A 24,521-nucleotide genomic window follows, 5' to 3' on the forward strand; every position below is an offset into this window, starting at 1 on the left:
GGGGCATAAAAGATGGGATCTTAGCTTATTGTTTTGAGGGGGAATTGTTTTGAGAAGACACTGAAGCATTAGCTCTTTTAATATCCTTAGGATCTGATTTGGTAGCAGAAGGACCCCACCTTTAATGCTTCCCATTATAATTCAATTTTAGGAAGTGAGAACTTTTAAAATAAAGAGCTAATGTTTGAGTGCCTTCTGAAAATATTTTTCCCTCATCAATATCAAACTTTCTGTCATATTCAAATAGTAGAACTTAGTCGCCCCTAAAACATACCAAGGAAGTGCTATTTTACAACATGCAATATTATTTTTACATCAATTATGTGAAATTGTTGGGAGCTCCAGCAGTCACTGTGGATGTGATGAAACTTACCTGAACACAATGCCTGATGTGAAGTAAAAGATAGCAAGTGAGTCTACAACATTCCACATGTCTGAAAAGTACTTATTGCGATACATGTACCACTAATGAAAGAAAAGAGAAAGTCACCATATAATAGTAGAAATTCATAAACACATCACCTATTGAACAAACAAATAGACCCAGTTTTATTTACAATTTATAATTACAACTACTGGTTGGGAAATCAAGAATTTGGAGCCAAAAAAGAAGAATCTATACTATGCTGCCCTGTCCTATACATGTTTTCTCAGAGGAAAATCCTACTGTGTTGAATGGGACTTATTCCCAAATAAATGTACATAGGATTGAAAACCGTAATCATATTTGTATTTATGCTCCCCTTATTAGTGTCAAAACCCTACTTTTCAGATGGGTTTTTGATACTTTAAAACACCTAAGCAATTTATACTAGTTTGTTCTCATATCTAAAATTTCCTAGCTTCAAGATTTATGCATAAAGTGAAATAAATGGATGAATATGTTTACCACGTCAAAACATCTTTCCATTTGCATTTATTCTTTATTTTAGGACACTGCAGGTATACTTGATCAACTGTGTTCCTTAAGTTTGGCAACACTGGAATATCTACCGTAGCCCATGACTATTGTTAAATTTCCATCCATTAAAATGTGTGGTAGTATCCCCCCCCTCCCCAGTAAATATAACTAACATTTATGTTCCTCCCAGGGCAGGTGGGCCATGACCACATGATGACCCCCTTTCCCTTCCCCTCTCCCCTTTCCTGCAGGGTGGGTGGTCCATGACCAGATGACAGCTCCCTTCCTCTCCCGCTCCTTAGCCAGGGTGGGCCATGATGAGATAACAGATTTTAAAATAAAGTAGTAGCATTTATTGGCAGATGGAGAAATGACTGTCATCTCAATACCCCATTTCCTAATTTATAGCATTTGACATTTCTGTTCAAAAAATTATACAAGGTATGCCTGTGGTCCATGCACAACAGCAACAATTGGTAATAATCAGGGACACCATAATAAGCTAATTTAACACCTGTAATGATCAAGAAATGTACTGGCAAACTACTGAAAAATTATGAGTAAATTTAGTACTGCTCTCATGGATAAACAGGAAGTTACAAACAGGAGTAAAGAAATATGTCTTGCAGAGGAGAGAAATAAGCAGTGAAGTTTCACAGGGATTGCTACGATTCTTTAGCCTGAAACTTTTTCAAAACGTTTTCAAGGCTGCACAATCCACTTATTAAGTTTTCCACCTCTCTCTGAAATCCCCGAACGTTCTCCTCGGTACCATTTTCTGAGCGTCACTGAGCTCACTCCTTTCTTTCTCACCTGATTATGTTCACCATTTCTGTTTATTAATTTTTTTATTGTTGGGGGGGGGGTTAAACCTTTGAAGCTTCAATTATATGAACTATGGGGAATGGCAGCACATGGCACTGAATCATCGATTCCACGAAAATGTTTAAAAACACAAAATAGCAGCCAGGAATGGTTTCGAGGGGATGAATGTGGACAAATGGGGGAGGGGGAGAAGGGGAGGAACAAAAACGTTTTGCAAACGTTGTACAAATGCATTTGGGGACTTGTGCGGAATAGGCCAATGTGAATTTAATTATGTACTGTAGAATGAAAAATCTGAGCTCCATGAGAAGTGGGCTCTCCACAGCAGCTGTGGAGAAATTTTTTAAACAACAGCAACAACTGGACTTGGAATAGTTCCTCAAGGGGAGAAAGGGGCTCCCTCTCACCCTCAAGGAGTTTTCTTCAGAATCTGGGTCCCTCAGCCTGGTGGACTCTGAACTTTTAACTTAACATTTCCACATTGCATTAATGGAGCAAGATCTGTAATTGGTAAAAGCCAGAGGCATACCTGGGGAAAATGGCACACAAGGCAACACCAGCTCCAGGTGCCCGCCCACCCCTCCCACCGCCCCTGTGCCCACCTACCTTGAAGGAGCGGCCTGGCAGGGCCAGGCCAAGGGGCACCCGATGAGCCCTCGGCAGGCTCCCAGCCTGGCTGCTCCTTCAGGAGCAGCTGGGCCGGGAGCCTGCCGTGGGCCCACTGGGCACCCCCCACGTGATCTAGTGGGGATGCCCAGGGTCAGTTGACCCCCCATGTTCCTCTGGCAGATACGCCACTGGTAAAATATTAAGCAGCAACATTAACCTCTAACCTGAGAATGGTCGTTTCCCCACTTACCTGGATGAGTGGTTGCTGCGCGCTACTCCCAGTGCGCGTCATTTCTGATGTGCGCCCGGGCTTCCCCACAACCCCGCACTCTGCGGGGTCATCAAAAGGCCCCGTTTCAAAAGGCGCCAGGAATGTTGCGTGCTGAGGGGGCATGACAGCGGCAGCATCAGGGTGGCTGCTTGTCACCGCCCCTGTAATGGGGAGTGCCGGAGGACCCCGTGCTACTTGGGGAGAGTAGCGCGCAGCAGCAGGTAAGTGGGGAAACGCTCAATGTAAGAGATACTGTCCTGAATCTAGTCTGACACCCTGATGCACAGAATGCACAAGGTGCACAGCAAAGCCCATCCAATGTGTGTGCCGGGAACAAAGTTGCTCAGAACCTTTTACCTATTTAAATTATTATACTTCATCCATTGTAAGAACTCCATTTCTGGATAGGATAGAGGAGGTGTAACTGATTTCCGGTTCCGGCTTGAAATGAAAAGCTTGCTTGGTGATGAGCTCCATCCAAGGCCAAGTTATAAACTTTCTTTATAACTTCTTATAAATCTTTTATAAATCTTTTTAAATATAACTCAAAGCTGTTAAAGCCTGCAGACAAAAGCTAAACAACTTCCCAGATACTTATTGCAGCAGATAAGAAGGAAAAATGGCTGAATATGGGGCGTAGAAAGTGCCAGAGAGACGCAGAGGAAAATACTCCCCCAACAGCCAAACAACTTGAAATTGCTGACATTTATAACATCCACGTTCCTACTGTAAACCGCTTCTCGGCTCTATTTGACGATGAAAGAGTGGATGATAAGGAGGCAAGCCGACCTTGTGGAAATATAAATAATACAGAAGATAGGATAGAGTAAGTATAGTTTTCTAATATAGTCCAACTAACTATGATGGAGGGAGGCATCCTGCCCTCATAGTTGTAAGATGAAAAAGAATGCATGGAGTGGAGAGAAGAAGCCGAAAGGAAGTTTCCCTGAGAGTAGCCATCTACACATCAAAGAGATCGTGTCAGAGCAGCAAAGAAAGGATGCCCAGTGTCTTGACCCCTCTGTCTCTCTCTGACTCTCTCGTCAAGTCCTCCTCTGAAGTCTGAGGCTCAGGGAAGTGTTAAGTCCTTCCCTTCCAACAACTATTTCACTGATTTTGCTGCTCCACATGGCGTAGCTGTGCCTCTGGAGCAGCAAAATTGACAAAATAACTTCCCCCCGGCAAGGTTTTCATACGGGCAAACTGCTTGGGGAGAGACAGAGAAAACCTTCCTCTTCCCACAGGGCTGTTCTGAGCCTGTCTGGGTTCTCATTTTAGCTAGAAGAAGTTCCTCACAGCTGCTGTGTGGTTGCAGGGAATACATGATCAAGGGGCTGGAACACTTTCTTGACAAGAAATAGTTAAGGACTTCAGTGGTTTTTAAATTAGAGATGGGTATAGGGGGGCAGGGAAGAGATGATAGAGGTTTATAAATTATGCATTGAATGACGAAAGCGAACAGAGAGAACTTTTTCTCCCTCTTATACGCAATTAAGTTTATGGTCAAAATGGATAAAATTAAGTTATTCTCTACTCAAAGAGCAGTCAGCTTGTGGAACTCTCTGCTACAGGATGTGGAGATTGCGACGAGTTTAGTTCTTTTTAAAAAAAGACGATGAGAAAAATTCATGGAGGATAGCTCTATTAATGACTATTAATTATGATGATTAAGTGGTACCTACATATTCAGAGGCAATTTATTATTAGTATTGAGGGGCAACAACACCCATCACTTTTGTCTCCATGCCCTGCTCCATGGCCTTCCAGAGGCATCTGGTTGGCCACTCTGTGAATCAGGGCGCCAGACTAACTTCAGGACAGTTTCTCTTACATTCTCAGGTTGGAGGTTAATGTTGTTGCTTAATGCTTTTACCAACTGCAGATCTTGCTCCGTTAATAAAGTTATAGCTCTTTATCCAGTTAATCTGTCCATCTCTTCCTGAGGTATGCGGTCAACTGGCTCTCAATTGGGAATTTGAAGTCAGTGGCAAACCTCGCAGAAACTGGAACATCGTGGAAGTGACGGCATATTTCACTGAACAAACTGAAGATGCAATGTATTGTCGAAGGCTTTCACAGTCAGAATCACTAGGGTGTGGTGGGTTTTCTGGGTTGTATGGTCGTGTTCCAGTAGCATTTTCTCCTGGCGTTTTGCCTGCCTCTGTGGCTGACAACTTCAGAGGATCTGATGGCAGTAAAACAATTTGCTTTACTGCCATCAGATCCTCTGTAGATGCCAGCCACAGAGGCAGGCAAAACGCCAGGAGAAAATGCTACTGGAACACAGCCATACAACCCGGAAAGCCCACAGCACCCTAATGAAGATGCAATATTTCCTTGAAAATCCACACAAACATTCCAAATACTTTAGGAAAAAAATGAACGGCAATCAAAATGGGAGGAGAGAAAACGTCGGATCCAGGGGCTCCTCCACCTCTTCCTGGTACTGGAACCACCTCTCTGGAAATAAACGTGTTTTTTTTTAAATTTCCAAGCCACTTCCTACTTGTCTCACTTCATCACAGAGCTGGATGAAGACCAGCACGTAGAGGAAGAACTCTAGCATAGTGGGCTCCTTCTGGAAATCCATGAGCAAGATGTAGGCAAACAGCAGGAGGAAGCCAATGTAGAAGATGACGTTCCAAGAGAAGACCACAAAGGGTGACGCGAAGAATGAGGCGTAGTATAAGGACAGCTTTTTGCTGGTCTCTGCTGGCTTCTTCCTAGATCATCAGCAAAACAAAGCAATTAGATCAATTTCATAGGTCCTAAAACAAATGCTCCAGAATGGCAGTTTTACACATATTTTTAATTATACTGTCCCAAAAGATCATCTGTTCAACATGATACCCAAGGATGTCATTTTTGTTAGTTTTTCTTTAAATCTGGATATATCGGAGCCCAAAAAGATTGGTATTCCCGATATTTCCAAACTGTTTCTTACAAGGGTGCCAGAATTAATTCTTGATTCAGAATCTGCTCTGCTTGTCTATTTACATCAGTGTTTAAAACAGCAATATTAAATTGTCAAAATAATCTTGGAAGATGAAAAAACAGAAGCAAACCTTTATAGAAAATATAGTCAGAAGGCTATCCAATATTAGAACTCAGTCCAGACTTGGATCCTGACTGAGGAAAAAGGCAGAATATACACATGTCCTGAATAAATAAAATAGCTTTTACTTGGTGCTTAAATGAAGCACTGAAGGTGCCAAGAATTGCATTGCACAGACAGGGTAGGGCAGAGGTGTCCAACTCTGGCACCCCAGATGTTCATGGACTATGATTTCCATCAGCCCCCGCCAGCGTGGCCAATTTGGCTGATGGAAATCATAGTCCATGAACATCTGGGGTGCCAGAGTCCATGAAATTGTAGTCTATGAACATCTGGGGTGCCAGAGTTGGACACCCCTGGGGTAGGCGAACTCTACCATTGGCATTTGATGCCTTTGTTAAAACCATCAAGCCTTAGAAAACAGGTTCTCACAGCAGATAAAGCTGCAATCTAAACTATCCAGAATTCAGGAAGGATATTGACAAGCTGAAACAGGTCCAGAGGAGGGCAACCAAAATGGTAAAAGGTCTGGAATCCATGCTCTATGAGGAGAGACTTAGGGAGCTGGGTTTGTTTAGTCTGGTGAAGGGAAGGTGAAGAGGTGACAAGATAGCCATGTTTAGATATTTGATGTCACCTTGGTGAGGGAGGAAACTTGTTTTCCGCTGCTCCAGAGACTAGGAGTTCCAAAGAACTATGACTAGGCCAAGGTCACCCAGCAGCAATGTAGAGTACGCAAACACATCTGGTTCACCAGATAAGCCTCTGATACTTAGTTGGAGGAGTGGGGAATCAAACGTGGTTCTCCAGATTAGAATCCACCTACTCTTAACCACTACACCGCACTGGCTCTCTGGTAGCTGGATGGGAGAACATCAAGGAAGGCTCTGGAGAGGACGGCAATGGCAAGCCACCTTGTTTCTCACTTCCCTTGAAAGTCCCTTGCAAGGACTGTCATAAGCTAGTTGCAACTCTATGGCATAAATGTACATAGCTTCAATTGCATGTACCAACTTCAATCACATGTACCAAGAGCAGCAGTGGCATAGTGGTTAAGAGCAGGTGCATTCTAATCTGGAGGAATCGGTTTTGATTCCCCGCTCTGCCGCTTGAGCTGTGGAGGCTTATCTGGGGAACCAGATTAACTTGTGCACTCCAACACATGCCAGCTGGGGGACTTTGGGCTAGTCACAGTTCTTTGGAGCTCTCTCAGCCCCATTCACCTCACAGGGTGTTTGTTGTGGGGAGCGGGGGGAGAAGGGAAAGGAAATTGTAAGCCTCTTTGAGTCTCCTTACAGGAGAGAATGGGGAGATATAAATCCAAACTCTTCTTCTAAAATAAGACCTCCTCTCACAAGTTTAAGGACCAGAGTGATGTAGTGGATAAGAGTGATGGACTCTAATCTGGAGAACTGGGTTCAATTCCCTACTCCTCGCCATGAAGCCTGGTGGGTGACCTTGGGCTAGTCACAGCTTTTCGGAGCTCTCTCAGCCACACCCACCTCACAGGGTGTTTGTTGTGAGGCGGGAAGGGCAAGGAGATTATAAACCCCTTTGAGTCTCCTACAGGAGAGAAAGGGGGTATATAAATCCAAACTCCTCTTCTTGTTCTTCTTCCTCTTCGGGTCGCTCCCCACTTACCTCTTTGTGTGCAACTCCGCAGCGTCCCCGCGCCGAAAAGCCTCCGCGGCTTATGACCACGGAGACTATTTGCTCCCCACTCATTTGCCATTAAGGAGCTAACGTGGGCGGCCAAGAACGGGAGTTTCGTGGAAATAGAGGCAATGAAGCGTTTTCATTGGCTGGCACAGGTGTGCGTCATGGAGGGAGGGCGGGCCTCCATTTTTCATTGGCGCAGAGTAGAAGTGCGTTTTTTAGTAGGCTTCGAGGAAGTCCATGATAAATAGAAAGGCGCTGGAAGCTTTGGAAGCATTTGTTTGAGACGTCTGCACATGCTGACGTCAGCATTAAGTCGCGGAATGGCGGAAATGCAGAAAAGAAACTTAGCACATGCGTGACGCGCACGCTCCTACTCGCGGCGATATGATTGGGCAGGCAGGAAAAAGAAAGTGAAAATCAGTTCTTGCCGCCACCACCGACTACTCGTCTGGTCTGCTCTGCAGCACCTTGCTGTGTGAATTCGCAAACTAAATTCGCTGTGAATTTGCAGCAGTAAACCGCGAACAAAGGGAACAATATCGTCACGTCACGTTGTGCACACGTCTCAATGCCTGCATTGTAATATAGGGTGTCGCGATGATTCCTACGTCTTCAGCTGTGGCTTCATTCCGGCGCACTGACAGTGACGCCTTCCTCCCAAACAAAATGGGAGGATTCTTTCCCCTGATTGGCCGGAAAGCTCTGCGCCCCAGCGAATCAACCGCGCGTCATCTTCCGGGTTCCCCACCACCCAGCATGGCCAAGCGAGAAGGTTTTGAAAAATGTTGCTGTTTTTTAGAAGAACAGATTTGGCCTTGCGCCAGGGAGGAGGAAGAGCGGCAATTTCTGCGCAGCCGCGCAGTGGACACAGGGGATGTGGGGAACGTCCTGGTTCCCCGCGTCTGATCAAGAGAAAACCCCGCGGCTAATGGTGAGTGGGGAGCGATCCTTCCTCTTTCAACTTGGAACAATCTAACTTCCAACTTCCTCTTACAGCTTGGCACAATCTACATGGAAGCAGACTTGGAGGGAAGCAGACTGGCATGCAAACACACACACTCTTACAAAAATGGTAAAAGCTGTACAAACATAATTTTTATTTTTTTTAAAAAAGCAGCTAATTGAAAATAATTTACCTGAAGGAAATGAAGCCGCAGCCTATTAAAGGGAAAAGGAAAAGGCACAGAATGATCTTCCAGTTTTTAGTGTCTCTGGAGATCTCTCCATACCACTGTTTCGAAAGAAAATTCTGAAAGAAAGCCAAAAAAGTATTCAATTGTTGGACTGTGGTCAGTGGGTGTGACCCAGACATTCCCCCTCTTACAAAAGATAGAATAATGGTTGGGATTCAGAGGAAGCTTTCTGAAGGTCCAGAATACCTTGCTGAGACTCAAGCTAGGCAAACAACTTTAGCTCTGCCAAGATGCAAAGCATATGGGGCATTTCATGTAAGTTGTTCTCTTATGCCCCCAGAGAAGCTTTTGTTATAAGCGTGCACAGGCTAATCTGAATACCTCAGATAAGCCTCCACAGCTCAAGTGGCAGAGCGGGGAATCAAACCCGGTTCCTCCAGATTAGACTTACCTTATAAGCATCAGTTATCCCTATAGTTATAATGGCTTAGTTCCTTGTATGGTCTTCTAAGGGAGGGAATTTTAGTTAGACCCTGTCCCTTTAAGAAATCTCACTAGAGGCAGTCTTCCTGTTATTACCCAGTAATCCCCCTGTTTTAGTCCAGTCAGTTCAAGGTACTTAGGGCGTTGAAAGGCTGCAATATTTGTCACATCTATGGTGCATACACTAAAATATTTACAGTCTAGAGAACATAAGTTGAGGTGTCAACAGAAAGCAGAATACAGACAAAAGACTGAAGAACCAGGAAGAAGCAAGACAAGCAGACTTTCTTGAAAGGAAACAAGAAAGAATAAGAGCCTTCAGCTTCAGATTTACTCATCAGCCAAACAAGTACTTTATCTTAGTTAGACCCTGGGAGGAGTTAGGGTCTCAATTTTCTAAGCAAGAAACAGAGGCGTATCTAGGCAAACTGGAGCCCGGGGACAAAACCTGAGCTTGGCGCCCTGCCCCGCCCCGGCATAGGTGGCCACCCTCCTTCACGACGACCAAACAATGATTTTTTGCACCAGCTCACAAAACACCCCCCACCCCCCACAAAACATATATGGCTCCCTCCCCACTACTTTCCTAATTGTGTCCTCACACCAACCCTGTGAGGTAGGCTGCTAGCCTGAGAGACAGCTCCAAACCAGTGCAAGGGGAATTAACTTTTAAGAATGTAAATCTCTCACAAGTCACCCCCCCATCTGAAGGTTTACCAAACAAACGTCAGCAGCATCTCTCACAAATCACCTCCTACCCCCAGCAAAACATACATGGCTCTCTCCCCACCACTTTCCTAATTGTGTCCTCAAACCAACCCTGTGAGGTAGGCTCCCTGCTCAGCTTGCCTTCTCCTGTGCCTGCCGGCGCCTGGCTGCCGGGGAGAAGGCTTCTGAGTAATGCCACACTTAATTTAAGGCGAATAAGGCATGCTGGGTTAGAGGGATGGGAGGCAGAACTCCCCAGTCCTGTTCCTGGGAGCCCAGTGGGATTTCTCCCCCCCCCCCGCTGGACACTCCAGGCCACCGTACAGAGTGGGCGGGGCTACGACAGGCACTGGGAGCAGTCAGCTGCTTCAGTGCCTGCTTGCTAGGGCTTGCTCAATCACTTGCTGTGTAGGAGGATGTTTTGGCGCCCCCCCACGTGACCTCAATCAATGCATCCGGGGACAAGGGGTACCCTATGTCCCTAGGCAAGTACGCCAGTGGCAATAGACCTTCTGTTTCGAACCTGGATGGAAGTTTCTTCGCCCAACGTGCTTTCTCTTGCCCCACGCACGCTTCTTGCTTTCCGTGGGTAATCAACTTCTCTTTGGGATGCCAGGGGTTGAGAGGCAGCAGCTCCAGGGAGACCTTAATCTGTTTTCCATCAGTTCCCATTACCAAATTTCTCCTCCTCTCCCGACCCAGAGCTTGTGTCCCTTCACCCTCTCCACTTTGTTGCTGCTCATCATGCTCACCAGGTGCCACTTTTCACACTTGAGGGGGTCTATCAGGCTATGAGTATATATGTTTAATTTGGGCTTCGCTCACTGGAATGTTCCTGTCAGCATCATGTATATCACATACCATGGCACAACTTCATTTGACCTCTTAAAACAACATTTTCCATTACCGTTGAGATTCCACAGTTAGAAGGAATATTGATCCAGGGCAGTGGTGGGATCCAAAAATTTTAGTAACAGGTTCCCATGGTGGTGGGATTATAACTGTGGTGTAGCGCCAATGGGGCGGGGCGGGGCACGACGGGGGCGTGGCCAGGCATTCTGGGGGCGAGGCATCCCTGGGCGGGGCTGTGGCAAGGACGCAGCTGCTGCGCCGGTCCTTGAGCGGGAAACAAATGCACGCAGGCGCAGGCTGCCACGCACGCCGGTGCACCTCCTGCTAGACTGCTTCAAGTTCTGCGCGCTACTGCTGAGAGGAGGGGCGTAACTAAGGCAAAAATCACGTGGCAAAATCACCAATTAGTAACCCCCTCTCGGCACACACAAATAATTAGTCACCTACTCTCGGGAACCTGTGAGAACCTGCCGGATCCCACCTCTGATCAAGTGTCTCTGAATACAATCCACCCATCCCAGCTTTCCCTCTGCTGTTTTACCTGGACTCCGGGCTGAGCAATGAACTGCTGGTCCTTTGCCTCCACAGCAAGTTCCAAACAATTGCTGCCACCCCATGCCTCACAAGAGTAGACAAGCAGTTGTTCGGCCAGATCCTCGTCACTGCTGTAGCATTCTGTGAACAGTTCTTAAAATGACAAGATCCATACAGAGTAAATCTCCAACTTTCTTCTGTTAACTCTAGCAGGAAAGAAGATTTGTTTTCATTCTTTTCAGAACAGTTACAACTGTTGGGCTGGCTCACTTACACCAGGCTACGTCTTGGGTCCTCACCTTGTGACAGACCTTTAGTCATTTTGGTCACCCTTCTCTGGACCCGTTCCAGCTTGTCAATATCCTTCTTGAACTGTGTTGCCCAGAACTAGACACAGTATACCAGGTAAGGTCTCACCAATGCAGAATAGGGTGGTATTATTACGTCCCTCAATCTAGACAGCACACTCCTATTGATATAGCTCAGAATTGCATTGGCTTTCGCATCGCACTGCTGATTCATGTTCAGTTCAGTTTGTGGTCTACTAAGAACTTCAGATTCCTTTCACATACACTGTTGTCAAGCCAGGTGTCCCCCATCCTATATATCTGTGCATGTCATTTTTTTCTGCCTAAATATAGTATCTTACTGGTTGTTGTGGGCTTTCCAGGCTGCGTGGCCATGGTCTGGTAGATCTTGTTCCTAACATTTCACCTGCATCTGTGGCTGGACACAGTGTGTCACACACTTCTCTCTGTGATACATTTCTGAAGATGCCAGCCACAGATGCAGGCGAAAGCCCACAACAACCAGTTAAGTCTGGCCGTGAAAGCCTTCAACAATATAGTATCTTACATTTATGTCTGTTGAAATTCAATTTGTTAGTTTTGGCCCAGCTCTTTAATCTGTCCAGGTCATTTTGATTTCTGACCCTGTCCTCTGAGGTATTAGCTATCCCTTCTCATTTAGCTATCCCTTCTCATTTAGGACCCTGTGGCACCCCACTAGTCACTTCTCTTCAGGATAAAGATAAGCCATTGGTGAGCACCCTCTGGGTTCAGTCAGTCAAACAATTACAAATTCATCTAGCAGTAGCCTTGTCTAGCCCATATTTTACTAGCTTGCTTGCAAAAATGTCATGGGGGACCTTGTCAAAGGTATACTACATCTATAGCATTCCCTTCATCTATCAAACTTGTCACTCAATAAAAAAAAAGATGAGGTTAGTCTGGCATGACTTGTTTTTGAGAAATCCATGCTGACTTTAGTGATCAGGCATTCCCTTCTAAGTGCTTACAGACTGTCTGTTTAATGATCTGGTCTAGAATCTTTCCTGGTTTTGATGTTAGGCTGACTGGGTGGTAATTGTTTAGATCAGTGATTCCCAAAGTGGGCACCACCGCCCCCTGGTGGGTGCTGCAGCGATCCAGGGGGGTGGTGATGGCCACAGTTAGAAACATTAATACATATATCTTTCTGTTTAATTGCTATTAAAAATTTAAAAAAAATTAATTTCCAGGGGGCGCTAAGTAATATTTTTTCTGGAAAGGGGGCAGTAGGCCAAATAAGTTTGGGAACCACTGGTTTAGATCATCTTTTTTCCCCTTCTTGAATATGGGGACAACATTAGCCCTCTTCTGGTCTGCTGGGACTTCTGCTCTCCAGGAATTCTCAAAGATTATTGCAAGTGGTTCTGAGATTACATCTGCCAGTTGTTTTGATGCCCTGAGATGTAGTTCACCAGGCCCAGGAAATTTGAGTTCTTTTAAAGTAACTAAGTATTCCTGTACTATCTCTGTATTTATTCTGCGCTGAATTTCCCCTTCTGCGTCTTCTTTTCCACACACACCCCACCCCCCGGTTAAGCACTGTTTTCCTTTTGGGGGAAGACCAAGGCAAAGAAGGCATTGAGTAGTACTGCCTTTTCTCCATCCCCTGGTAGCATGTTGCCATCTTCTACGCTTGCTATGGACATAACCAAAAAAAGTCCTTTTTAACCTTCTGGCAAGCCTGAGCTCATTCTGCACTTTAGCTTTTCTGATTTCCTGGCTATTGAATTCTTCTTTGGTGATTTCCCCCTTTTTCATGTACATGCCTTTTTAAATCTTAGTGCAGTTGAAAGGTCTTCAAACATCCATGCTGGTTTCCTTGGACAACTCCCATTTTTCCTCACTGGAACTGTTTGAAACTGTGCCTTCAAGATCTCACTTTTAAGAAACTCCCATCTGTCTTGCGCTACCTTCTGTTTTAGTATTCTTAACCACGGGATCACAGCCACTAGTTTCTTAAGCTTACTGAAATTAGCTTTCTTAAAGTCTAGAATGCGTGTCTGACTCTGCTTGACATCTCCTTCCCACTATATAACAAACTTCAGGAGAACATGGTCACGCCCACTTAAGGATCCTACCACTTCCACCCCATTACCCAAATCATTATTGTTGATTAGGAGCAGATCTAAAATAGCTGATCCCCTTGTGGCTTCTTCCATCTTCTGGACTGTAAAATTGACTGCAAGGCAAGTGAAGAATTTGTTGGACCTTATCGTTTTGGCAGAGTTTGACTCCCAACAAATATCAGGATAATTGAAATTTTCCATTAGTATTACTTCTCTCCTTTCTGAAAGTTTGGTCATGTGTTCCAGGAAGGCCTCATCTAACTCTTCAGTTTGGCTCAGGGGACTGTAATAGATCCCACAATGAGATCACTGTTGTTTCTCTCCCCCTAATTTTTACTCAGATGCTCTCAACCTGGCTTCCAGGATTTAAGTTACAAAATATTTTAACTTGGCGTCCAGGATTTAAGTTAAAAATATTTTAACTTGAATGCCCTGAGTCTACCTTTGGCCAGGGTATAAATATAATAAAATAATTCATTAAATAAAATTTTAAAACATGCTGTCAGGGGTCATATGGGTTTTCCCAATAGGTTAAGGAACATCTTTCCGTGACTATTTCAGATTGGAAAAATAGCACTGGGTGAAAGGCAGAAATCCCTTCTCAGCAGTGACGTAGCGCCAACGTAGCTTTCTCAGCAATGGCGTAGCGCCAGTGGGACAGGGGGCTCCCGACGCCCTGGGTGCGTGCCGGGCGGGGGCGTGGCCAGGGTTCAGGGTGCACGTGTGCCCCAGGTGCAGTTTTCCCTCGCTCCACGCTGCTTCTCAGTGTGTACCTTTGTCCTGATCCTAATCAAGCACTCCATACACAACAATTGAGGAACACCCACATTTCACGTACAATCACATGCAGTCCCCTTCAGAGACTGGGCGGGATACAAATCCAATGAAATAAATCCAACGAAATAAATGTTAGACACAGGATGGGGACCCAGACACATTCCATGTACTCCATAATGTGTGATGAGGCTCCGAGAGCTTTGCAAGAAGTTCCCAGCGTTGTGGACCCCGTGGGCACTTTATTAGTTGAAGATAGGGGAATGGCACAATTTAAAAATGGCGGTCAGGCAGGGGAGAGGAGGTTACAAAAGGTATGGGGGGCCCAAGCTTAACAATCTCCAGTTATGGGAGCAGCTGTTTCCGAATGGGAGCTCCCAGCAGAGGCAAAGGTGATGCATTCTGGTGTCTTCTGAAACACTTCCTGCTCTCTCCTTATTAGATCAGATCTATCCCCCCACCAATGAGCTTACCACTCTAGACACACACTGCCCAAGAAGAGGAGTGGCAGCTTGCCCCAGAGATATGTGGAAGTATACATACTCACATATGGTTAAGTTGACCCTGGGCTGGTGTGGGTCTGCAACAGTTCTTAAGATACTCCAGGCTAGTGGCAGCATTGCAAATGAATTCCTGGTCCAAAAGGTTTTACTGCCATGGTCCCTGCCTGGCGGAACACTCTTCCTCTGACCATCAAGACCCTGCAGGACCTGGGACAGTTCCGCAGGGCCCGTAAAATGGAGTTTTTCCTCCGGGCTTTTGGGGAGGCTGGCCACTGATTTGCTGTCTCCAGCCAACCCTTGTATAACATCATAATTGGTTGATTTTACTATGTACTTAGCCCCTTCCCAGGGGAGCAGAAGGTCCTTCCCGGAGTTGCCATCTGTCATTAGGTCTTTGTTGTTATAATGTGATGTTTTGAATGGGGGTTATGATTTTCATATATTTATCTTAATGTTTTTTATCGTTGTATACTGGCCAGAGCCCTTTGAGCATGGGCGGTATATTAAATAAATAAGTAAACAAACAAACAAATAAATAAATAAGGTGTGCCCCACAAGAGTGCAGGGGAGCCCAGATGCTCCCCTTTCCCTTTCCTTACCCTTTTCCCTCTCCGCTTGCACCACAACTTTATTACGGCCCTGGCCCCTGCCTGGTGGAACACGCTTCCACCAGCTGTGTGGGCCCTGCAGGATCTTAGCAAATTTCACAGGGCCTGTAAAATCAAATTGTTCCACCGGGCCTTTGGGGAGGCTGGCCGCGGATTTCTCCCCCCGGATGCCCCCCACGTTGTGTGCTACACCATCATCGGCATCGCCGATATTACATCTATTCAGCACTGCCTTTCCACTTCCGGCCTTGGGATTGGGTGCCACCATCATTATTTACTGGATATATAATGCTGCTGTGTTTTATAGAGTTAAGAGAGTTTAAGTTATGAATTTTAATTAATTTATTGTGTATTATTGTTCTATTTGTTGTTTGTTGTACACTGCCCAGAGCCCTTCGGGGGTGGATGGTTCATTAAATCTAATTAGTCGTCGTCGTCATCATCATCACCTTAGCTTTTTCTTGTTAACTTTGACAAAATAGCACTCCAGGCTATTCACTCCCAATGAGATTCATTTAATAAGAGTGCCCCTATCCTGCATGATATTGAAGCTGGTGATGAGATGGTGAGGTGATCCACCCTTCTCTCCTGTTGTGCTCTCTACACACTGAGTCTGAAAGCCCTGCAGTATGGCAGAGGCATACGGGGGGGAAATGGTGCCCAGGGCAACACCTGTCCCAGGCGCCCTCTTGGGCCCCTGCACTCCACACACTCAAACACACACCCCGCGTCCCACTTACCTTAGCCAGTGAGAGCCTGCCACAGGCTGCCCCTCAGTCTGGCGGGGCGGGACCAAGGGGAGGGGTGTGGGGCGATTCTCCGCCCCCCATGTGACCAGCTGGTGTGCGCTGGGGGACATGTGACCCCACATGTCCCCATGAGCACTCCACCTCTGCTGCGTGATCAGCCTGTTGCTGACCACATTTGGTGGGAAGTGAGAGTGTACAAGCTTTTATGGAAGATGAATATGGGCTGGTGAGATTTTTATTTATTTTGGTTGCCAAGTTCTATCTGATTCATGGCAACTTCTGGTGGGGTTTTCATGGCAAGAGACGCTCAGAGGTAGTTTGCCATTGCGCGCCTCCATGTCACCACCCTGTTGTTCCTTGGTGGTCGCCCATTCAAATATTTGCCAGGTTGACCCCATTTAGCTTCTGATATCTGACACGCTTAGGCTAGCCTGGTCTACCAGGTCAGGGTGGCACTGCACCACGTCACAAGTGTTAATGACTTTCACAATTTGCAATTCCAGCATTGGCCCTTCAGTCACCTGGCTCCTGTATATCTGTATTTTTTCACACTGGTACTGAATTCAAAGCCAGGTTTTTAAATTAAACCTTGACCAGTCACGACCTCCTCTTGTGTGCGTTTCTGTTATATTTGCTATGGGCTTTGAGCCTGGTGTAGTGGAACTTACCCACAGCTCTCGTCTCATATTCATTTGCCAGTTCCTCTGACTCCCCGGCAGCGTTGATATCATTCTTCACCTTAGCCAGGCTTTTCAGGAGCTTACTGGCCCCCAGTGCTGCCAAAGTGCAGCCTCGAGTCTGCAAAGATAAAGAATTGCCAGGTTACAAACAACATTGCCGGCAAGTCACTGTCACTTCCAGTAAGACCGAGCCATCTCCCCAAACAGCTGTGCAGCTGCATAATTTAAAAGTGCTCCGTTCCCTGAAGCCTTGTCTGAGAAATCATACGGGAGCAACAGTTTTACTTTATTTCACAACGCCTAGAATCTTCCAGGAACTCCAAACATCTGGCTGCAGTGGCTACAACCCTATCCTAAGGAATACAAACAGTGGCCTTGGACCAGAATATCTACAGGACCGTCTCCCTATATTGCCCCACTAGGCCCCTCCACTCCTCAGAGGCGGACCTCCTGGTGATCCCTGGCCCCAAAGCGATCCGGCTGGCCTCTACAATGACTAGGGCTTTTACAGGCCTGGCCCCTACCTGGTGGAACAGGCTTCCAGGTGAGATCCTGGCCCTGCGGGACATACAGAGTTTCCGCAGGGCCTGTAAAACGGACCTGTTCCGCCAGGCATTTGGCCAGCCGAGATAACATCGAAAATCTGCTATAATGAACATCTGGCCTCCTGTGGGCGCAAGGAAGGGGGTGAGGGAGAACTTTTTAATGCCGTCTGAAATTATATAAATTGTGAATTTATGGTCCCTTATTTTAGTGCGGTTGATTTCTTTTAATGGATTTTAAATGTTTGTATTTGACTGTTGGACACCGCCCTGAGCCCTCAAGGGAAGGGCGGTATACAATTAAATAAATAATCCTAAAGAGCATTAGTTACTCCAGTCTGAACCCATTGAAAGTAATGGGCTTAGAGACTGGAGTAACTCTCCTTAGGATTGCACTGTAAGAACCAAACTACCCATAACCCTTTTCACACGTTTCTGCATGCTTTCCCCACAGCTTGAAAGCATATGAAAAACAGTAACATGTAGTTTTGCTCTAATTTCCACCCTCCTTCACACTTCCGTAACTATCATACTAGGCATATATGTTTCACTAGGGAGAACTATTGGACATCTCATTTATTCAAACATTACAAAGTAAACAGGTTGGATTGTGTCCCCACCTTATGTCAGACTTCAACCATCTGACACAAATTACATGTTGTCCTCAGTTGTTGCATGTGAATCAGGTCTCAACTTGCACAGAGAAAAGGCTTCTGTCTTACCTCCCGTGCCATTTTCACAGCCTGAAATATTCCTGGAGGGGCATGGTATTTGGCCTGTTGAGGAAACCCACATGTGTCCCAGAGATCACTCTGGATAGTTTCAAGTTGGAGAAATTGTACAGGAGGGAAGGCCAAAGCATCCATGCACCATATTCCTGATCCAAACTGGGCGCGCTGCGCATGTGAGAACTGAAAGCGGGCCCGCAACTCACCTCTGCCTGTTACACCTGACACCCAACCTGTGCACTTCATAGGGTCTGGATTATTAAATGATGTCATGATGAAAACAAGACACACCTGTTCCCAGATTACTTTGGATAGTTCCTTTTTGTTCTGAAGAACTGCCCAGATAAAGAGAGCCTGCAGGGGATGCCTTGGAATTGGAGAACCTTCCTAGAAAGACATAGAACATGGAAGAAGTTACTGAACGGAATCACTTGCTAACTCAGCTCTCAAGCCTTTTCTCTTCCCCTTGGAATACAATACAACTAAAAGCTCCATTCCCTCTCGGTATAAAGAAGCCCACGCTTTACATACCGTTAAGTATATCTCTGTCAAGTCTTCTTTTATATTTTTGTCCTCTTTTTTGGTGCTTCTCATGAAATCTTCCACCATCTTCCACACAAACGTCAGGAGGCTATCGTTGTATGAATTCTTAGCAATCTGTAGATTTTTAAACACCAGACTGCTGAAATGGTTGCTGTAGAGGTCAGTCAAAACTTCATTTGTGAGAAACTTCCTCAGATTCAAGCCGTTTTCCAGAAAGAGGCGAACAAATTTTGGTCTGTCCTTCACCAGGGCAGTAAACATGACATCCTGAAGGTCAGCAGACTGGCACGGAATAAGAAACAACACAACTGTTTACTCATCTGGAAAACAAAAGACTTTTTGCAGTGGGCAGGCTGTTCCATTCCTCGGCTGCCCCACAAAATGTAACTCATTTTTATGAAAGAAGAAGAAGAGGAGGAAGAGGAAGAGGAAGAGGAGGAGGAGGAGGAGGAGGAGGAGTTTGGATTTATATCCCCCCTTTCTCTCCTGTAGGAGACTCAAAGGGGCTTACAATCTCCTTGCCCTTCCCCCCTCACAACAAACACCCTGTGAGGTAGGTGGGGCTGAGAGAGCTCTGAGAAACTGTGACTAGCCCAAGGTCACCCAGCTGGCGTGTGTGGGAGTGCCCAGGCTAATCTGAATTCCCCAGATAAGCCTCCACAGCTCAAGCAGCAGAGCGGGGAATCAAACCCGGTTCCTCCAGATAAGAGTGCACCTGCTCTTAGCCACTATGCCACTGCTGCTCCTTTAGAATCTGTCCCTGATGTGAAGAGGGCCTGGCTTAGCCTGAACTTGACAGATCTTGGAAGCTAAGCTGGGTTGGTCCTTATTAATACTGATAGAAGAACTGAAATCACCCAGTTCTTAGCAGAGTAAAAATGCAACAGGTTTTTTTAAAAAAAGGAATTATCCTTTATTAGGATTCTAGTTATAAAAATTAGGCTACAAAATATATACAATGAAAAGAGAGGAAGACAAAAATAATCATGTGCAAAAATGCACAAGCAAGCAAACCAGCTGACATAGAAACAACAGCAAAACAGCATCAACCACACAGCAGCAGGAGAAAAAGATCAGCAGGAGAAGAAGGAAAAGGGGCAAAAGGGGGAGGGGCAAGAAGCATCCAGAACTGCACCATTATATGCAAAAAGGAAGCTGACCGCCAATTAATCTGTTAGCTGCTCGCCTGCTCTGTATTAACAGAAACAACCAAATAAATGCAGCTATCTTACTCCTGCAAGGGCTTACTGAAAGAATTGCTAGGAATGTCAAATATTCCAATAAATACTTGGATGGGAGACCATTGTGGTGGTCCAGGATTGTTACAGTCAAGTCCAGGGAGGCAGTCAAAATGACAAAGCACCTCCATTCATCTCTTGCCTTGAAAAGTCTATGGGGTTGCCATAAGCGGGCTGCAGCTTGACAGCTCTTTTCACCGCCATTAGAATCTTAATCAAATATAAAACGCCCGCCGGGAGATCAGCTCATCGCTCATTCACGTACGCTGAGTTCATTTTAATTTGAATTGCAAAAAACATTTGTTCATGATTGCCACATTATGATCATTATTATTAATGATTATTCCGGGAGTTCGAAGGGGCTGCAGAAATGGAGGGGTGTGTGGGAAAACCTATGTGTACAGATGGTTGGAGACACGCCAGTAACAGCAACAGGCATAGCACGTTACAGGAACACTGATCAAATTGGGTGTGTGTGTGTGTGTGTGTGTGTGTGTGTGCGCGCGTGTGTGCGCGCGTGTGTGCGCGCGTGTGTGTGTGTGCAATGTGGAGGAACTGGAAGTCCCCAACCTAGTGTTACCATTTCTGTCTTGTCAATCCCATTCTTGATGATGATGATGATGATGATGATGATGATGAAGTATAGTAGTAGTAGTAGTGTTGGATTTATATCCCCCTTTCTCTCCTGTAGGAGACTCAAAGGGGCTTACAATTTCCTTCCCCTTCCCCTCTCAACACAAGCACCCTGTGAGGTAGTTGGGACTGAGAGAGCTCCGAAGAATTGTGAATAGCCCAAGGTCACCCAGCTGGCATGTGCTGGAGTGCACAAGCTAATCTAGTTCACCAAATAAGCTTCCACAGCTCAGGTGACAGAGCGGGGAATCAAACCCGGTTCTCCAGATTAGAGTGCACCTGCTCTTAACCACTACACCACGCTGGCTCTCACAAAAAAAGGCAACTGGAGCATTCTGATTGTAATGGCACAGATTTCCCCTCCAAGTTCCCCACTGAATGTAAGAATGGTACAGTTTGGACCCGACTGTCCAGCCTTGAAGAGCAATTGCCTGCCTGGCAGTTTTGGCAATTTGGAAGCAGCATGCTGGTATCCTACTTACCTCCCACCGCCGATCATTGGTAAATATATCTTCACTTGCCAGCTCCAGCTGGTTCCATTCCAAAAGCAATTTTAGTTGCCCATTCCAGTTATCTTTATCTTGCTCATTGGTACTGAAAGCTACAAGTGGAGAAGAAAGCCTATGTAGGATGAACCATAATATAGGTCTTTGGGGCGGTTCTGATTTTCATTTCTCTGCCTACTAAGCTGAACTCCCCAACCTGACTAAATCCAAGAGCAGAATTCAGGGCGGGCCTGTCATTCCTAGTTCTTATCATGTTGAGGCCCGGTTTAATGTTTTAAATGTATCAGGTTAGTAGAAAACAATGGAAGTATTTTGAAAATGGCATGATTGGCTCAAACATAGGCTTAATCAAACATACACACATACTTCCCACTAAATTATAGCAGACTCCAAGCCTATCTTTGTGACTAAAATTGAAAATGAAACATAATTGTATCATCGAAATGTGTTAAAAACAAGAATTTAAGTCACTTGTGGTATTGCAGATTGGGTAATTCAGAATCCTGCCTCACTAATTATGGCAGCTGTACACAAATCCATCATTTCTTCATCAAATCCCCCTCCCCTTTCATCAATGAGCATTTTGTATTTTTACATTTAAAAAATCCCCAGTAATGTCAACAAATCCTACAACATCTGCTTTTACACCAAGCCATCATGTTTAAACAGCTCGCTCCCATTCTTAGAAAGAACAGAAAATGTTGAAGAAATCGTAGCCTGTGCAAACCAGACTTTCAGATCTATTCAAGTTTGCCTTTCTCAGGACTGAAATTCTGCTCCTCTTAAACAAAACAATAAATGCCCAAACATCTGTGAAGTGTTCCAAGTCTCAGCACAAATCCAGAGTAACATTTATTCCACAATCTCACAAAAGAAGGAGTCAAAGAGGACTGGGCACAAGGGGATGAGTCACTGTTAAACATCCTCTGAGGCCCTGCAGTTTATTAATTAGCCTTATAACTCAAGGTTACTTTACATATTTACATATTTACTAACGCACAACTCTTAAATGTCAGGTTCGATCTCACAGTCTCCTCCTCACTTTGCCTTCCAACCAGCAGTCTCTCCCAAGCCCAGGACAGTCAGTTTGCTGGGGCTGGACTTGCAGGGGTCTGCAACCTGCGGCTCTACAGTTGTTCATGGACTACAATTCCCATAGGCCCCTGCCACCAAGGCCAATTGGCCATGGTGGCAGGGTCTGATGGGAATTGTAGTCCATGAACATCTGGAGAGCCGCAGGTTGCAGACCCCTGGAGGATCTACATATAGAAGAAGAAGAGTTTGGGTTTATACCCCCCTCTTTCTCTCCTGTAGGAGGCTCAAAGGGGCTTACAATCTCCTTTCCCTTCCTCCCTCACAACAAACACCTTGTGAGGTGGGTGGGGCTGAGAGAGCTCCGAAAAGCTGTGACTAGCCCAAGGTCACCCAGCTGGCATGTGTTGTGTAGTCACCCAGCTGGCATGTAGTTCCCCAGATAAGCCTCCACAGCTCAAGTGGCAGAGCCGGGAATCAAACCTGGTTCTCCAGATTAGAGTGCACCTGCAGTTAACCACTATGTCACTGCTGCTCCATATAAATTGGGGTCTTTCCCCACTTCCACCAGTGGGGAGATTTTTCCCTCCCCCTCTACTTGCACACTTGGCTGTTTTTCCATGTCGGTCTTGTATCCCTAGGGATCAAATTTTGCAGGGTCAGAAGGGACTGCTTGGGGGACGGAGAAAGCTGGGAAGATCCATGATCTGCCAGACTAATGAACAGTGAGATCCAGCCTATTGTTAGAAAACAGAAGTAATGATACCTTTATAAAGAGCATAAGAAATTGCATTGCTCACGATCTCATCTCCGGCTTCTTCTATTTTGATCACAGTAAGCAGATGTGGATTTTCAAGGACTTCTTTGATCTACACAAGCAAAGTCAAATTAGACTGATCTAAGAATCTTCATTGGGGGGGGGGGGTGGGGGGGGGGGGGGGTGGGGGGGGGGGGGGGTGGGGGGGGGGGGGGGTGGGGGGGGGGGGGGGTGGGGGGGGGGGGGGGTGGGGGGGGGGGGGGGTGGGGGGGGGGGGGGGTGGGGGGGGGGGGGGGTGGGGGGGGGGGGGGGTGGGGGGGGGGGGGGGTGGGGGGGGGGGGGGGTGGGGGGGGGGGGGGGTGGGGGGGGGGGGGGGTGGGGGGGGGGGGGGGTGGGGGGGGGGGGGGGTGGGGGGGGGGGGGGGTGGGGGGGGGGGGGGGTGGGGGGGGGGGGGGGTGGGGGGGGGGGGGGGTGGGGGGGGGGGGGGGTGGGGGGGGGGGGGGGTGGGGGGGGGGGGGGGTGGGGGGGGGGGGGGGTGGGGGGGGGGGGGGGTGGGGGGGGGGGGGGGTGGGGGGGGGGGGGGGTGGGGGGGGGGGGGGGTGGGGGGGGGGGGGGGTGGGGGGGGGGGGGGGTGGGGGGGGGGGGGGGTGGGGGGGGGGGGGGGTGGGGGGGGGGGGGGGTGGGGGGGGGGGGGGGTGGGGGGGGGGGGGGGTGGGGGGGGGGGGGGGTGGGGGGGGGGGGGGGTGGGGGGGGGGGGGGGTGGGGGGGGGGGGGGGTGGGGGGGGGGGGGGGTGGGGGGGGGGGGGGGTGGGGGGGGGGGGGGGTGGGGGGGGGGGGGGGTGGGGGGGGGGGGGGGTGGGGGGGGGGGGGGGTGGGGGGGGGGGGGGGTGGGGGGGGGGGGGGGTGGGGGGGGGGGGGGGTGGGGGGGGGGGGGGGTGGGGGGGGGGGGGGGTGGGGGGGGGGGGGGGTGGGGGGGGGGGGGGGTGGGGGGGGGGGGGGGTGGGGGGGGGGGGGGGTGGGGGGGGGGGGGGGTGGGGGGGGGGGGGGGTGGGGGGGGGGGGGGGTGGGGGGGGGGGGGGGTGGGGGGGGGGGGGGGTGGGGGGGGGGGGGGGTGGGGGGGGGGGGGGGTGGGGGGGGGGGGGGGTGGGGGGGGGGGGGGGTGGGGGGGGGGGGGGGTGGGGGGGGGGGGGGGTGGGGGGGGGGGGGGGTGGGGGGGGGGGGGGGTGGGGGGGGGGGGGGGTGGGGGGGGGGGGGGGTGGGGGGGGGGGGGGGTGGGGGGGGGGGGGGGTGGGGGGGGGGGGGGGTGGGGGGGGGGGGGGGTGGGGGGGGGGGGGGGTGGGGGGGGGGGGGGGTGGGGGGGGGGGGGGGTGGGGGGGGGGGGGGGTGGGGGGGGGGGGGGGTGGGGGGGGGGGGGGGTGGGGGGGGGGGGGGGTGGGGGGGGGGGGGGGTGGGGGGGGGGGGGGGTGGGGGGGGGGGGGGGTGGGGGGGGGGGGGGGTGGGGGGGGGGGGGGGTGGGGGGGGGGGGGGGTGGGGGGGGGGGGGGGTGGGGGGGGGGGGGGGTGGGGGGGGGGGGGGGTGGGGGGGGGGGGGGGTGGGGGGGGGGGGGGGTGGGGGGGGGGGGGGGTGGGGGGGGGGGGGGGTGGGGGGGGGGGGGGGTGGGGGGGGGGGGGGGTGGGGGGGGGGGGGGGTGGGGGGGGGGGGGGGTGGGGGGGGGGGGGGGTGGGGGGGGGGGGGGGTGGGGGGGGGGGGGGGTGGGGGGGGGGGGGGGTGGGGGGGGGGGGGGGTGGGGGGGGGGGGGGGTGG

The 24,521-nt window shown here is 48.8% G+C and overlaps 1 protein-coding gene across 1 annotated transcript in view; it reads right to left on the reverse strand.

Moving 5' to 3' along the window:
• The window catches only part of TRPM8 (transient receptor potential cation channel subfamily M member 8), a 47,842-nt gene that overhangs the window by 14,990 nt on the left and 8,331 nt on the right, over positions 1 to 24,521 (reverse strand). The window contains 9 exon segments of the mRNA XM_048506225.1: positions 374 to 465; positions 5,113 to 5,329; positions 8,457 to 8,569; positions 11,038 to 11,183; positions 16,728 to 16,857; positions 18,301 to 18,396; positions 18,541 to 18,834; positions 20,906 to 21,024; positions 22,728 to 22,830. Coding sequence (XP_048362182.1) covers positions 374 to 465; positions 5,113 to 5,329; positions 8,457 to 8,569; positions 11,038 to 11,183; positions 16,728 to 16,857; positions 18,301 to 18,396; positions 18,541 to 18,834; positions 20,906 to 21,024; positions 22,728 to 22,830 — 1,310 coding nt within the window.

This window comes from Sphaerodactylus townsendi, linkage group LG01, assembly GCF_021028975.2.
Source record: "Sphaerodactylus townsendi isolate TG3544 linkage group LG01, MPM_Stown_v2.3, whole genome shotgun sequence".
Taxonomy (NCBI): Eukaryota; Metazoa; Chordata; class Lepidosauria; order Squamata; family Sphaerodactylidae; genus Sphaerodactylus; species Sphaerodactylus townsendi.